The following is a 15,114-nucleotide window of genomic DNA, read 5'->3' as shown; positions in this document are numbered from 1 at the left end:
ACCCAAGTCTAATCAGCTTTTGCTTCGTGTAACATAAAAGTAACCTTCCTAGGATGAAGAAAGGTAGTAGTACTGTATATCAATTAAGATTTGCATTAAAATGTTTAATTTGCCTACAGGCTAGTTTCTGGGCTTGACCCAATTTCCTTCAGGCTCTGAGCTGATGCTAATTTGCATATTTGACCTAATTGCCACTCTACGCCCTGATAGAAATACTTGTATTTCATCCATTCTTGAGTTATTCTTAATTCCCTAGTGGGTTTCTTTATCCTGATTTTGCAGTGACTCAGTAGATGGGTATTCATGTTAAGTTTTCTTACTTTTTTCCACTAGAACGGAAGGCAACTAGCTTTATTCATACAGTTGACCCTTGAACAACATGGGTTTAAACTGCACAGGGCCACTTATACACAGATTTTTTTTTTTTTTCAGTAAATAGATGTACAGTACTATAAGTGTATTTTCTCTTACGATTTTCTTAACATTTTCTTTAGCTTTACTGTAAGAATACTGTATATGATACATGTAATGTACAAAATTTGTAGGGTTTTTTTTTAAGATTTTATTTATTTGAGAGAGAGAGAGAGAGCACGAGCAGGGACAGGGAGAGGGAGAAGCAGGCTCTCTGCTGAGCAGGGAGCCCGATGTGGGACTTGATCCCAGGACCCTGGGACCACAACCTGAGCCTAAGGCAGATGCTTAACTGACAAGCCACCCAGGTGCCCCTTTATTGTGTTATTTGCGTACATTATCAGTAAGGCTTCTGGGCAGCAGTCGCCTATGAGTAGTTAGGTTTTGGGGGAGTCCAAAGTTACACGTGGATTTTCACCTTTGAGGGGGTCAGCACCTCTAACCCCTGTGTGAAGGGCCACCTGTACGTGCATTTCATCTCTTCCTCACACCCACTGCAGGAGGCGGCATGACCAACCTTATTTCATAGACAAGGAATGAAACTCAGAAGTTTGGTAACCACCCCAAGAAAGGGCCTGTGTTTGTTTCCTACGTTACTTCATAACAAATTACCACGACCTCAGCAGCCCAGAACAACATCCGTGTAGGATCCCGCGTTCCTGTGGGCTCTCGGCTCGGGGCCCCCCACGGCAGACATCAGGGTGTCGGCCAGGACTCTGCTTATCTGCGGCGCAGGGGCCTCTTCTGAGCTCGTTGAGGTTGTTGGCAGATTTGGGTCCTTGCAGTTGTAGGACTGAGGTCTTGTCTTGAGGACTGTCGTCTGGGGGCCTTCACAGTCCTAGGGGCTGCCCCCCTTCCTAACATGTGGCCCTCTCCACTGCGTGATGGATGCTTCTTCAAGGCCAGCAGGAGAGTGTCTCTGACCGCTAGACACAGATTTAAGGGACGCACTTGGATAATCTCCCTTTCAGTTAACTGCCAGTCAGCTGATTGGTAACTTTAGTTACATCTGTGAAATCCCTTTAGCCATATAACGTATGTAATCATGGGAGCAACACCTCACCATGTTGGTGGGTTCTACTCATCCTCAAGGGAGGGGCTCCTACGAGGCTGTACATGGGGTAAGGGATAGGGATCTTGGGGTCCATCTTGACTCCAGACCTTACACTCTTTGGCTTGTTTTGTTGTCAGCCATACTAAGAATAAGATAAATGTCTGCCGTATTAAGGATAACAGAAATGACTGGAAAGGGCTGTTTGGGCCCCTTGGCTTTTGCAAATGCCTCATTTTCTCTCTGTCCTTTAAAATGTTGCAGTGCCTGGAAGTAGTGAGCCCTTTATGACTCAAGGGCAGATGCCCACGAGCAGTATGCAGGACATGTATAACCAGAGTCCCTCTGCAGCGATGTCCAGTCTGGGCATGGGGCAGCGGCAGCAGTTTCCCTACGGAGCCAGCTACGATCGAAGGTGAGCGTTTTCTAAGATGACCATGAGGTTACTAGAACCTCTCCCCGCACACACATTTCCGAGCCTGGTAGCTGCTGACAACACACACTACTGCTCTGCTGCTGGACTTAGTAAGGGTGGGGTCGGGGGCCTGCCTGCAGCCGACGACCACAGCAACAGCAGGAGGAGAAGCACCCCTGAGAGCTGGAGGCCCCGAGCCGCGGTGGCCCTGCCAGCACCGGGATGCCCCCGACACAGCCACTGTCCCCACACCTCTAGCTGCCTCGCGCGGCTCCACAGACTCAGGCTTGCGGCCCCCCAGCCCCCTTCCCGCCTGCATCTCTTCCTTAGGGAAGTGTTCGCACCCCGGGGGCCACGCTGGGCTTCCCGCAGCCCCGGGTGACAGGGAGCTCTGGGGAAGTCTTCCTCCCGGCGTTGGTTCTTCAGGTCTTTCCGTTCTTCCCTGCGAACGTCTTAAACAGAGAGAATACTTTGCTCTTTGAATAACATCTTTGAGGAAAGCCACGGCAGTCTTGTTTCCAGATGCTTCTTCTCAGGATGGCATCTGGACATCGAATGGCAAGTTGGGTTTCGGTGCTCATGCAGATTATTTTTACTGAGGCAGAAGGACAGTCCTTGAAATGTCTCTTAGAGGCTAACAGAAAACCGGCTCACGGTAGACTTCTCTCTGTGAAGAAGGCCCCTTACTTACCCCTGCCCCCGACTTAAATACAGACCCTGAAAGCACCTTCCCCTGGCTGGTGTGTTCTTTGCCTCCTTAATACACAAGTGCTCAGAAGCCAAGTCTTTAACGTAATATCTGCGATTTTTAAAGAAAATGGAGGCACATTAGAAGGCTCTGGTTCTAACCGGAGCCACAGCCCCAGGCTCGGGGTAGGGATGGCCTCGGCTCCGTCCCTTCAGCATCCGGGGTGGTGGTGGTCCTCAGAGACTCCCTCCGTCTCTGCTGCTCCCACAGACCACGTGCTGGCCGTGGACAGGGGCGAATCGTGACAGTCGTGAGGAGGTTTCCGCTGGTGTGACACAAAGGGGAAGAAAGTTTGAAAGTCACTGTTTTATTACCAGAGAAGCTTTCTTTCTGGCATTTTCCATGCACCTGCTTCTTCAGACACAGAGCCATCACAAGCTTAAAGTGTTTTGGTTCTTTCTAGACTTAAGAATCTAGATTTCTCATTCTTACCCTGGCTGTGGTGTGGTGAACGTTTATTAGTGATGTCTGCATGAATCAGTTTCCCATCGTGTTTAGTGTACTGGATCAGGGATTTTATTTCGATTTGTTTTTGAGGATCCAGAAGAAGCTTTCTTTTTTTCTTTTTCCTTTTTTTTTTTTTTTTTTGCTGATGAGATTGGAAGAACACTTCTCCTGGAACATATATTCTTAACGGAGCCCAGGCAAATGTACTGTTCTGTTTCTCCTAGAAGACTTTCTAGAACTAGTTTAAGTCATTTTTGGCTCTACCACGTTAGGGTTTACCTTATGCTTCCTGAAAAGTGTTACTTGTTTAGCTTAAATTTTACCTGCATCAGTTATTATTTCTTTCCTCCTAACGTAAGCTTCCTTCTAGCTATTAATGCCCTTAGCACACACTTCCTCTGTATCTGTTTTACCTGTGATGTTCTCAAAATCCATTTGTTTTCTTTCTTAGTCTCATTCCTTGACCAGTTTAGGAATATATTCAGTGCAAGTATCCTCTTTCTTACAGGATTCAATCAGTATACTAACAAAACCAGTTTATCCCTTTAAACTTCAAATCTATTGCTCTTTTACACATGCTATTTTTATGGTATTTATAGCTTCTCAATGTAATGGGAGTTGAAAAATAAATATTATGCATTCCCATTTTCAGATTTAATAGGAGCACATTTAAATCAGCCCTGTCACTCTTTTAAGTCCCCTCTGTTATTCTTTTCTGTGGCCTTTTAGGGTCATGGGGCTTCAAAATTTTGAGTAGTTATATTTTTACAATTAGTAGCTAACTCAGTATCATTTGGATTAATTGTGGAGTATACTTTTAAAAAATTGAACATTTTGTATTCATAATGAGAAAATAAGTAGAGACATTTTCCATGATTATAGGTCTATGCTCTGGTACTCCTGGAAGTCCTGCTTTGATTCTTAGATTGTTTTTCTTGTCTCTGGCTCTCATTAATACCTCCCGTCATGGGGTTGCATGACGCTCGCTGCCCGGGTCCGCGTCGGTGGGTGGGGCGGAGACTCTGCCCAGAGGTACAGGGGCGCCAGCCTATCTGGCCGGGGCTCCTCGCACACCTTCCAGCCAGGAGATTGGCAGCATTCCCAAAATGGGTGTTGCCATCCCTGTGGCTAAAAGTTAAAGTGCTGTTTCTGCGCGGCGTGCCTCTCTTGGAAGGTGTGTGCAGTGAAGGAAAGACAAGACCACTAAGGGGTGCGCGATTTCCAGAAATGAACTGTTGGTTTCTCTCTTGGCCTGAGGTCCTTTGACAATGAAGTGTTCTTTGAATGCCTCACTCTAGGCATGAACCTTACGGGCAGCAGTACCCAGGCCAAGGCCCTGCCTCAGGACAGCCGCCATATGGAGGACACCAGCCCGGCCTCTATCCACAGCAGCCGGTGAGTCGGCGAGCGGGCGTGCATCTCTGAGCTTTCTGTTTAACACCCCAGCTTGTGTTACTGCTGCAGAGTTTTAGGAAGTATAAGAAAAATGAGTAGCATTTATTGAACAATCAGGATCCGTTTGCTTATGCTAGAAAATATTATTAGGATTTTGAAGTCAGCAAATTTTTCAAAAGCTCTGGATAGATGGTATCCTGAAACAAAGGTCACATGTTGTAGGAAGTAAAGGACGTTCAGCCTTGTCAGGAAGAATCAGCCCGAGTAAAGAGTATTTTAAACATGTGTCTGTTGTGTGTATTGTCCTATCAAATGCCATTTTCGAATAGAAATTTGTCGATGTTTTAAAGATGTGTAGATAAAAATAACTTAAAATATTAAATACCAAGATGAAATTTAATCGGCTTTTTAAAACTGAGATATTAATGACCAGGTATTTTGCCCACAGAGGATGGGTGGGTGCTGGTTGACGCAACCGTAGATCCTGAATTGTGTAGCATAACCTTGCAGTAGCCACTAGTGCTTCAGAGAATTGCACGTCGTGCCGTGGCTGTTCAGACACAGGAGTTTGCTATTTCTTTCTTTTTTTTTTTCTTAAAGGTTTTATTTATTTGAGAGAGAGAGTGCACACACACGTGCGAGCGGGGCCGTGGGGGGTGGGGCAAAGGGAGAAGGAGGAGGAGGAAGCAGACTCCCCTCTGAGTGGGGAGCCCGATGCGGGGCTCAATCCCACAATCCCAAGATCACGACCCGAGCCAAAACCAAAGAGTCAGATGCTCAACCGACTGAGCCACCCAGGCGCCCCAAGAATTTGCTATTTCTAAACAACTTTTCAGGTTTAAGAGCTCTGATAACATAGAGGAGGTTTTAAACATTTAATTTTCCTGGAGCATGTATGTGCAGTAAATTGTATTATTAAAGCAGCTGATCTTAAGCAGTTTCCAAGTAAGGTGAAAGAACACTAATTATCACATCAGCATCTTTCTCACATCAGGAGGATCCCACCCTGGTCGAGTGCTGGTACCCGGGGTGTCCCAGGAGGGGAGCCTGATACACAGGAACACGGGCCCTGCTGTCAGAGGCTGGGGCCTGTGGGGCTTTCGGGGGAGACTCTGAGCTGCACTGCTGGAAGTCGGGGTGGGGGCCAGAGACCGTAGGGTGTCGGGGCAGCAGGTCCAGTCTGAGGAGCCGGATGCTACGTGGAGACATTCCTGCAAAGGTAGGCCTAAGGAATCTCTCGACTGCAGGAACCTCGCAGGCTGGCCCTCAGGAAGCTCCGTCCGTGCCAGTGCGAGCCCTCCTCCTCCCCACTGAGGCCGTCTTCATGTAACCCCAGGCCCCCGTCCGGCGGTGCCCGCGCGGGGGTCACCAGAGCTGTGCCCCTGTATTGCAGCCCTGGGAAATACCAAGGGAGGAGATACCAGGAAAAAGAGAGAGGAAGCCTTTCTTTACCCAGAGAAAATGCCAAGCACATGCAGACAGACTTCGGAAACCCTCTCCGGAGTACGTGACGCGGCATTGTATTATAATCCCGAAATAGGGGGCTTCAGTTGTTAGTGCTTGGTTGTTACAGGAGCTTCCCATATTCATTTTGAAACGAACATTCTACCAGGTAATAACTGTTTTGCATAATTTAAGTGTGTGATTATACCTGTAAAAGCACATCGGTATGATTTGTCTTGATATGCGTTTCAGAATTACAAACGCCATATGGACGGCATGTACGGGCCTCCAGCCAAGCGCCACGAGGGAGACATGTACAACATACAGTACGGCAACCAGCAGCAAGACGTGTACAACCAGTACGGGGGCTCTTACTCCGGGCCGGACAGGAGGCCCGTGCAGGGCCAGTACGCGTACCCCTACAACAGAGAGCGCATGCAGGGCCCGGGGCAGATACAGCCGCACGGGATCCCGCCTCAGATGATGGGCGGCCCGATGCAGTCGTCCTCCAGCGAAGGGCCTCAGCAGAGCATGTGGGCGGCTCGCAACGATATGCCTTACCCCTACCAGAACAGGCAGGGCCCGGGCGGCCCCGCCCAGGCACCTCCGTACCCCGGCATGAACCGCACGGATGATATGATGGTACCTGATCAAAGGATCAATCACGAGAGCCAGTGGCCTTCTCACGTCAGCCAGCGTCAGCCTTACATGTCCTCTCCCGCCTCCATGCAGCCCATCACGCGCCCGCCTCAGTCATCCTACCAGACGCCCCCGTCGCTGCCAAATCACATCTCCAGAGCCCCCAGCCCTGCCTCCTTCCAGCGCTCCCTGGAGAGCCGCATGTCTCCAAGCAAGTCTCCCTTTCTGCCCTCCCTGAAGATGCAGAAGGTCCTGCCCACCGTCCCCACGGCCCAGGTCACGGGGCCGCCCCCCCAGCCGCCCCCCATCAGAAGGGAGATCACCTTTCCTCCTGGCTCCGTTGAGGCCTCACAGCCAGTTTTGAAACAAAGGCGAAAGATTACCTCAAAAGATATCGGTAAGCATTGCGGGCCTTGGCCTGAAATGAATCCCAGTTGTGATCGAGAATTTTAATTTTAGTTTAGATTTAGCTCCAGTTAATCTCCAGGGGATGAAATTCTTAGGACGGCAAACTATCAAGACCTGTTTTTGTACAGGAGCGGCAGCAGAAAGCTGCTGGTCTGAGTCGAGAAACAGTGCCAGAGAGGAGCGTGAGTTACAATGGTATTTTCACACGTGAGTGTTATTTGTGTGAGAGAGTAGAGCTCCGAGTGAGAGACCAGGGGATCCTCAGTGACCATGTTTTATCCTACAGTTTGAGCTGAAAGATTGGGCCACAACCAAGCGCTTGATTTCTGCCCTGGTGAGCCCCACGGCTGAGAGGCTAATGAAATGCTCGGGTGGCCTGAGAAAATTTGAAGGCGAGCCACTCTGTAATTTGAGGAACCCCAGACAGACAGTGAGCTTTCCTGGGAAAAAGCAGAAGCCTGCGTATAGTGTGTAGATAAATATATAACATAATATACAGAATTTGATACGATGTGGTGTGTAGGTAGCACTGGTGGATACGGGCCAAGGAACGATTTCAGTCGGTGCCGATGTTGTTTGCTCATTCTGTTTGGGATGTTCTGAATACTAATCCCAGATCTGGAATATCTAGGAGTACACACAGGTTTTATGCATTATTTTTGAAGTACTTTTAATATAGCAAAGGAAATTATAGACCTTGGTTATATAAGAAACAGTCTTTTCAAAAACCTCAAAATCACTTGACTTGAAATCATTAAGAGTGACTAGAAAATCAAAGATACTAAAGATTTTTTTCAACCACTGGAATTAAGGACATATTCGGGCAGAGCAGGGGAGAGAAGTAAGGCCTTACAGAGGGGCGCTGGAGACGAGAAGGAGATATAGACAGACACTGAGCGCCGTTTTATATGTGGAAATATATTTGTAAAAATATGCACATGTGTTTGTGTGTTTATGTATGTGTGTGTGCATATGTTTGAATAAATAAACGTATTTAAATTTTTTATAAAATTCCTCTGTGCATCTTAGATCAGCATTTCTCATCAGCCTGGGGAAATTTATGTTCCCTTATTTGAAAAAGAAAGTTCGCTTTTTCTGTTACCAAAGTATTGTATGCCTCTTAGAAAATACGGAAAGTAGATGAAATTACAATAGAGGTGGAAACCCACGCCCCCCCAGCGCGTGCGATTGCTGCTGGTGTCTGGTGCGGGCTGTTTCTCTGCTGAGTTCTGATGGCTTGGGCCCGCTCCTGCCTTGTGCTTCCGCCGGTTTCCTGAGACGGAAATCTCAGACGTACGAGGGGCCTCTTCTCCTAGCCCCATCTTATGGCAAATCTTGCAAATGTTTTATCTAATCCTTGTGTCTTCTTCAGTAACGGGAAGGGGGAAAAGAAAAGTGCAGCCCTTCTGTTTCCCATCCCAGGCTCAGACCAAGCTGTTGAAAAATCTGAACCTTCAGAGTGCTAATAATTGTCAACAGCATGTTCTGAGGGCAGGAGCTCAGACAGAAGAGGACAGCAAGGGAATATCAAGACTGTCTACCCCAGAATGCGCTGCTTGGGAATTACATTTTGCCTATATTCTGCCACCCTGAGACATTTGTGAATGGAGTGGGCAAAAGAAGACAAATACCATTTTTTGGTTTGACTCAATTATTAACACTCTGCTGCATCATTACAGAGTCTGTTAGGGGCTAAAGGAAACCAATCGGAGCTGAGAAAGGGCCCTTGGGCTCAGCCACCACCACCTCAAGAAGCACTTTTGGCTCATGTTTAACCAACAAAGCCAAAGGATCTTAAATAACAAAAGTTTCTTAGGAAGCTGTGCCCTCCATTTAGAATCTGGAAATGATCACGTTTAACCATGCCTCAGGACATTTGTTTGAAATCAGTATTTAACTCAACACTCGACTTCTTTTTTCTTATTCTTTTGTTATCTTCTGCCCTTTCGTGCATAGAGTTAATATTAATTATACCCTTGTTCTTTCTCCTGGTTTTAGTTACTCCTGAGGCCTGGCGTGTGATGATGTCCCTTAAGTCAGGTCTTCTGGCTGAAAGTACTTGGGCTCTGGACACTATTAACATTCTCCTGTATGATGACAGCACTGTCGCTACCTTCAGTCTCTCCCAGGTAAGCCGGCACCCATCCAGCCAAGCGCCCAGGTCGCAGAAGCAAGCCCGGGAGTGCACAGTGCGCGAGTGCCGGGGGTGAGCCGCACCCCCACCGGATGTGGCTGCCCTTGTCGTTACGCACGTAGCACTGTCTGAGGATTTAGTCGGGAGTAATGACTCATTTCAGGCTCTAGTATAAATATACACGTACTTCTGTTTCTCACGAGAAAACCGTCCCCTGTGTGCGCGCGCATGTGTGTGTGTGTGCGCCTGTGGACTAGATAGTAAAAGTAGGTTGTTGTTTAGAATGAATGTCAGCAGCCGGCGGGAGGTGACCGAAATGTCGCGTGAGGCTGGGACCGTAGTCAGTGTTGGGTATGCAGGAGCTTGCGATGGGACATACCCTACTTTCCAGGGAGACCGAACCTTTTTCTTTTAATTAGAAAGAAATGTTACGTTATGGAAAATGTACAGTAGAGAGAGCGGTAGAGAGAACAGTTTAACGAACCGCCGTATCCCCATCATTCGGCTGAGATAGTTCTGAACTCATGGCCAGACTTGTTTCCTGGTCTGTTTCCTTCATTGCTGCCTCTCTCCACCTTATTTTGAGGCAGTCATTGAAAAGCCTGCTACTTTTAATAAGCTTAAAGCGCTCTGCTTTGTTCAGCAGTAGACTTAAAGTAGCTTCCAGCGTAATTGCTAGAGGAGAGAAGGGGGGCAGAGGGCTAGGGAAAATGCCCAGGAGTCAACTGAGCTGCAGACTTTTACAGAAATAGTTAGAAACAAAAATGAGGAGAGGTAGTTCTCCCTACTGTGTATGAACAGTTCTCTGCTTTGGGTGAAAAAAGCCAAAACATCTAATTACCTTGCTTCTGTTGAAATCGGACCAGAATCTTCCACTTTGTCTTTCTTCTCACATTTAAGTCCTCATTATAGCCCTAAAAGGCAATTTTTCACTTGATAGGAAGTGTATTAATAAGGTTATAAACATCGCATGAAGCCCCTTGTAACAGAAAATACTAAAAAATGTGTCCTGGCTTTGCTAGAATAATTACCTTCCGTCCTTATGTGAGCAGAGTGAACAACTGTTGCTCACACATTTTCATAACCAGAATTGTTTTAGTAACTTGCCCCTTTCCCCTGCCCTGGGGAAAAAGTCAACTTTAAGTGGGGGAACAAACACCCAAATCTTCACATGAAAAAGTGTGCCTTCATCCCCTAAAAGGGAGTCCTTTGTGGTTAGTCCTTGAGTGGCCCCTTACTTCTTAGTAATCGTTCCAAACGCACTTTCAGGAAACTGATAGCAGGATACGAAAGTACGATTGAGTTCCAAACACCTGTCATTAAAGAATCCTTCTGTACTTCCTTATCCTTCTTCATTGTCCCTGCATGTTGGAGGCGTGGGCGTGGGGGGAGGGGCTCTGGGCAGTTGCTGATCATGGAGTACCTTGGCTTTCTCGATGCAAACGTTTGCTGAAAGGAAACGAAAAGTGGCTTTTGTCTTTCAGCTGGAGTTGTGATAGCTGAAATGTAAAAGTGCATTCTATAAGGCATTCTAATTCATTTATCAGGGACTAAATTGATTTGTTTTTAATTTTCTGTGTTTATGAGCTACTCCATTGCTGAAATTATCTTTTCCCAAAGATATATGGGGAATGTAAATTAGGGTAACCTATGGCACCTGAGACAAAAATAACCATAAAATCCTAAGAATAATAACCGTAAAAATCCAGGCAAGCAAGTCTCAGATAAATAGTAGAAGAGAACAGACTCACTTTGGCTGAATGAGTCTATAAGATCCACGTTCCCGCTCTTCTCATATGGAGTGCATTGTACCTAAGTCAGAAGAAAAGGCAAAGAACTTGATAATATTCAAAAGAAGAAAATGACAGGGAAGTTTTCATATTGATGGAGTAGGAAAGTCAGCAGCAAGTGGAAAACATGGTACACGTTGGTTTAGTTAACAATGTAAAATTCAGGAAGCCGGTTCTAACGGATATATAGTTTCTCTCTCTGGGCTTAGCCAAAAGGGAATTAAAACCTGTGAAAATCATCCTAAAACTGTATCGATAGCTGTCAGGATTGTTGCCCTTCTCCACCCTGTTTGAGGTTATGACATTGTACCCGTTCTTGTTCTTGTCTCCCTCTCTAGTTGTCTGGATTTCTCGAACTTTTAGTAGAGTACTTTAGAAAATGCCTAATTGACATTTTTGGGATTCTTATGGAATATGAGGTGGGAGACCCCAGCCAAAAAGCACTTGATCACAATGCAGTGAGGAGAGATGACAGCCAGTCGTTGGCTGACGACTCGGGGAAAGAGGAGGAAGATGCTGAGTGTATTGACGAGGAGGACGACGAGGAGGATGAGGACGAGGACGAGGACGATGGGAAGACGGAGATGGAGGAGAAGAGCAGCGCGGCTCTGGCCTCTCCCAACGCCACTGCAGATCCCAAGGAGAAGCCCAGGCAAGCGAGTAAGTTCGACAAGCTGCCAATAAAGATAGTCAAAAAGAACAACCTGTTCGTGGTCGACCGGTCTGACAGGCTGGGTCGTGTTCAAGAGTTCAACAGTGGACTTCTGCACTGGCAGCTTGGTGGGGGGGACACCACCGAGCACATCCAGACTCACTTCGAGAGCAAGATGGAGATCCCTCCTCGGAGGCGTCCACCTCCCCCTGTAAGCTCCACTGGTAGGAAGAAAGAGCAAGAAGGAAAAGGCGAGGCTGACGAGCAGCAAGAGAAAAGCATCATCGCGACCATTGACGACGTCCTGTCTGCGCGGCCAGGGGCGCTGCCGGAAGACGCAAACCCTGGTACCCAAACCGAAAGCAGTAAGTTTCCCTTTGGGATCCATCAAGCCAAAAGTCACCGGAACATCAAGCTGCTGGAGGACGAGCCAAGGAGCCGAGACGAGACTCCTCTCTGCACCATTGCGCACTGGCAGGATTCTCTGGCTAAGCGCTGTATCTGTGTGTCCAACATTGTCCGAAGCTTGTCTTTTGTGCCTGGTAATGACGCTGAAATGTCCAAACATCCAGGCTTGGTGCTGATCCTGGGGAAGCTGATTCTGCTCCACCACGAGCATCCAGAGAGGAAACGAGCGCCGCAGACCTACGAGAAGGAGGACGACGAGGACAAGGGGCTGGCCTGCAGCAAGGACGAGTGGTGGTGGGACTGCCTGGAGGTCTTACGGGATAACACGCTGGTCACGTTAGCCAACATCTCCGGGCAGCTAGACTTGTCTGCGTACACAGAAAGCATCTGCTTGCCAGTCCTGGACGGCTTGCTGCACTGGATGGTGTGCCCGTCTGCAGAGGCGCAAGACCCCTTCCCCACTGTGGGACCCAACTCCGTCCTGTCGCCTCAGAGACTCGTGCTGGAGACCCTCTGCAAACTCAGCATCCAGGACAATAACGTGGACCTGATCTTGGCCACGCCTCCATTTAGCCGTCAGGAGAAATTCTATGCTACGTTAGTTAGGTACGTGGGGGATCGGAAAAACCCAGTCTGTCGAGAAATGTCCATGGCGCTCTTATCGAACCTTGCCCAAGGGGACGCGCTGGCAGCGAGGGCCATAGCTGTGCAGAAAGGGAGCATTGGCAACTTGATAAGCTTCCTAGAGGACGGGGTCACCATGGCCCAGTATCAACAGAGCCAGCATAACCTCCTGCACATGCAGCCCCCGCCTCTAGAACCCCCGAGCGTGGACATGATGTGCAGGGCGGCCAAGGCTCTGCTGGCCATGGCCAGGGTGGACGAGAACCGCTCGGAGTTCCTCCTGCACGAGGGCCGATTGCTGGATATCTCGATATCAGCCGTCCTGAACTCTCTGGTCGCGTCTGTCATCTGTGATGTACTGTTTCAGATCGGGCAGTTATGACATCCGAGAGAAGGCAGCATGTGTGAGTGAAGACTAGAGGCTCCCGTATCACTGGCTGTTTTCTGTTCTTGTTTATCCAGCGTAGGAAGAAGGAAAAGAAAATCTCTGCTCCTCTGCCCCATTCACTATTTACCAATTGGGAATTAAAGAAATAATTAATTCGAACAGTTATGAAATTAATATTTGCTGTCTGTGTGTATAAGTACATCCTTTTGGGGTTTTTTATTTTGTTTTCGTTTTTTTAACCAAAGTTGCTGTCCTAGTGCATTCAAAGGTCACTTTTTGTTTCTCACAGATTTTCTTTTTAATGTTCTTTTCTATGTTGTATTGCATTTTTTTTGGGGGGGGGGAAGCAAATTGACTTTAATGAAAAAAAAATGTGGCAAAAGATGCTAAGATGGGAAAATTTCACCACACTGAGGCAAAAAGGTGAAAAATTATCAACTTCCTAGGCATGTTATTCTTCAGATAATGGAAAAAAAAAAAAAACTGTATCCCATCGCCCAAAGCTCTGTGCAATAGAAACTTCTAGAGATGTAGGAATAGGGGCTCAAGGAGGTGTGTCAGTCAGTAGTCAAACTATGAAATGATACTGGTTTCTCCACAGGAAAATGGTTACATTAGGCTAGGAGCAAAAACAATGTTTTTTTTTTTTTTTTTTTAAGTTAAGATTGAAAATACATACCTGACAACGATCAACGGAAACTGCTTTCTCACCACTACCGTCATGTCTGCTGTCTGTCGTCTGACCTTCCACGTGACAGTTCTTCACAATTCCTTTAATCATTTTTTAAATATTTTTTTTTTACTGCCCATGGGCTGTGATGTATATAGAAGTTGTACATGAAACATACCCTCATGCTTTCTTTTTCTTTTCTCTCTCTTTTTTTTTTTTAGTACAAAGTTTTTAGTTTCTTTTTCATGATGTGGTAACTACGAAGTGATGGTAGATTTAAATAATTTTTTATTTTTATTTTATATATTTTTTCATTAGGGCCATATCTCCAAAAAAAAAAAAAAGAAAGAAAAAAGACAAAAAACAAAAACAAACAAAAAAAAAACCACAAAAAAAAGAGGGTAATGTACAAGTTTCTGTATGTATAAAGTCATGCTCTATTTCGGGAGAGCGGCTGATCACAATTTGCTTCATGAATCAAGGTGTGGAAATGGTTGCATATGGATTGATTTAGACTATGGTTACCAGTACAGACAAAAAAGAAAAAAATACAACTAAAAGGAAGAAACACAACTTCAAAGATTTTTCAGTGACAAGAATCCACATTTGTATTTCAAGATAATGTAGTTTAAAAAAAAAAAAAGAAAAAAACTTGATGTAAATTCCTCCTTTTCCTCTGGCTTAATGAATATCATTTATTCAGTATAAAATCTTTATATGTTCCACATGTTAAGAATAAATGTACATTAAATCTTGTTAAGCACTGTGATGGGTGTTCTTGAATACTGTCCTAGTTTCCTTACAGTGGTTTCACAGTAACCAAGTTCTTCCCAAGAAATAATAGGGGAAAACCCAGCCGTGTACTAACATAGTCCTCCTCACGAAGCCCTGAGGTCGGGAGGGGCCTTTAGGGATTACCTACCTTAGAGTGGGGAGCAACAGTTTGATTTTCTCAAATTATTTAGCTGATGAGCCTTTGTTTGAAGCAATCAACTCAAATGACACTGAGGTATGAGAATTTCCGGTGTATATGGGAGGTGGCTGCTTAGCCCCGGAGCTCACTGGCCTGGCGATGTAACGTTCTGCCTTTTACTAACCCCATCTTGATTTGAATCAGCGATCGATCTAATCCATGTCTCTTCTGTGTGCCTCAGAGGTATTTTGCATTTCGTTTACTCCACCGTGTATAATATTTATATTGTGCAATGTTAAAAAAATATGTTCTATTGTATGTGGTGTACATAGTGCAAAGTGATTATTTCTATTTCAGGGCATATTAATATTCTCCTATTCCTTCCTACCTGGTGCGCAGTAGCTTTTTAATACTAGTCACTTCTAATTTAAACTTCTTCTTCCTGGGTCCTTGACTGTTATTGTGTAACACTCAGTTTCTTTGAAACTGCTGCAGAATTCAGCTGTTAGCGGACTCCCTTCTGATGCTACCTCTCCACCACCCTACCAGTCCCAGCACACTCAGACACCCCAAGTGCT

General features: G+C 46.2%; 1 protein-coding gene across 11 annotated transcripts in view; it reads left to right on the top strand.

The window, feature by feature from the left end:
* ARID1B (AT-rich interaction domain 1B) overlaps window positions 1-14,392 on the top strand; it is a 440,094-nt gene extending 425,702 nt beyond the window's left edge. For all 11 annotated transcript variants that reach the window (XM_078054524.1, XM_078054525.1, XM_078054529.1 and 8 more), the window contains 5 exons: window positions 1,727-1,877; window positions 4,371-4,467; window positions 6,163-6,946; window positions 8,956-9,086; window positions 11,220-14,392. In XM_078054524.1, coding sequence (XP_077910650.1) covers window positions 1,727-1,877; window positions 4,371-4,467; window positions 6,163-6,946; window positions 8,956-9,086; window positions 11,220-12,947 — 2,891 coding nt within the window. In that variant the 3' untranslated portion in view covers window positions 12,948-14,392. The remainder of the gene's footprint in view (window positions 1-1,726; window positions 1,878-4,370; window positions 4,468-6,162; window positions 6,947-8,955; window positions 9,087-11,219) is intronic.
* Window positions 14,393-15,114: the final 722 nt, after the last annotated feature.

Source organism: Halichoerus grypus, chromosome 9 (genome assembly GCF_964656455.1).
Source record: "Halichoerus grypus chromosome 9, mHalGry1.hap1.1, whole genome shotgun sequence".
NCBI lineage: Eukaryota > Metazoa > Chordata > Mammalia > Carnivora > Phocidae > Halichoerus > Halichoerus grypus.
This window is presented reverse-complemented; position numbering and strand designations above follow the sequence as displayed.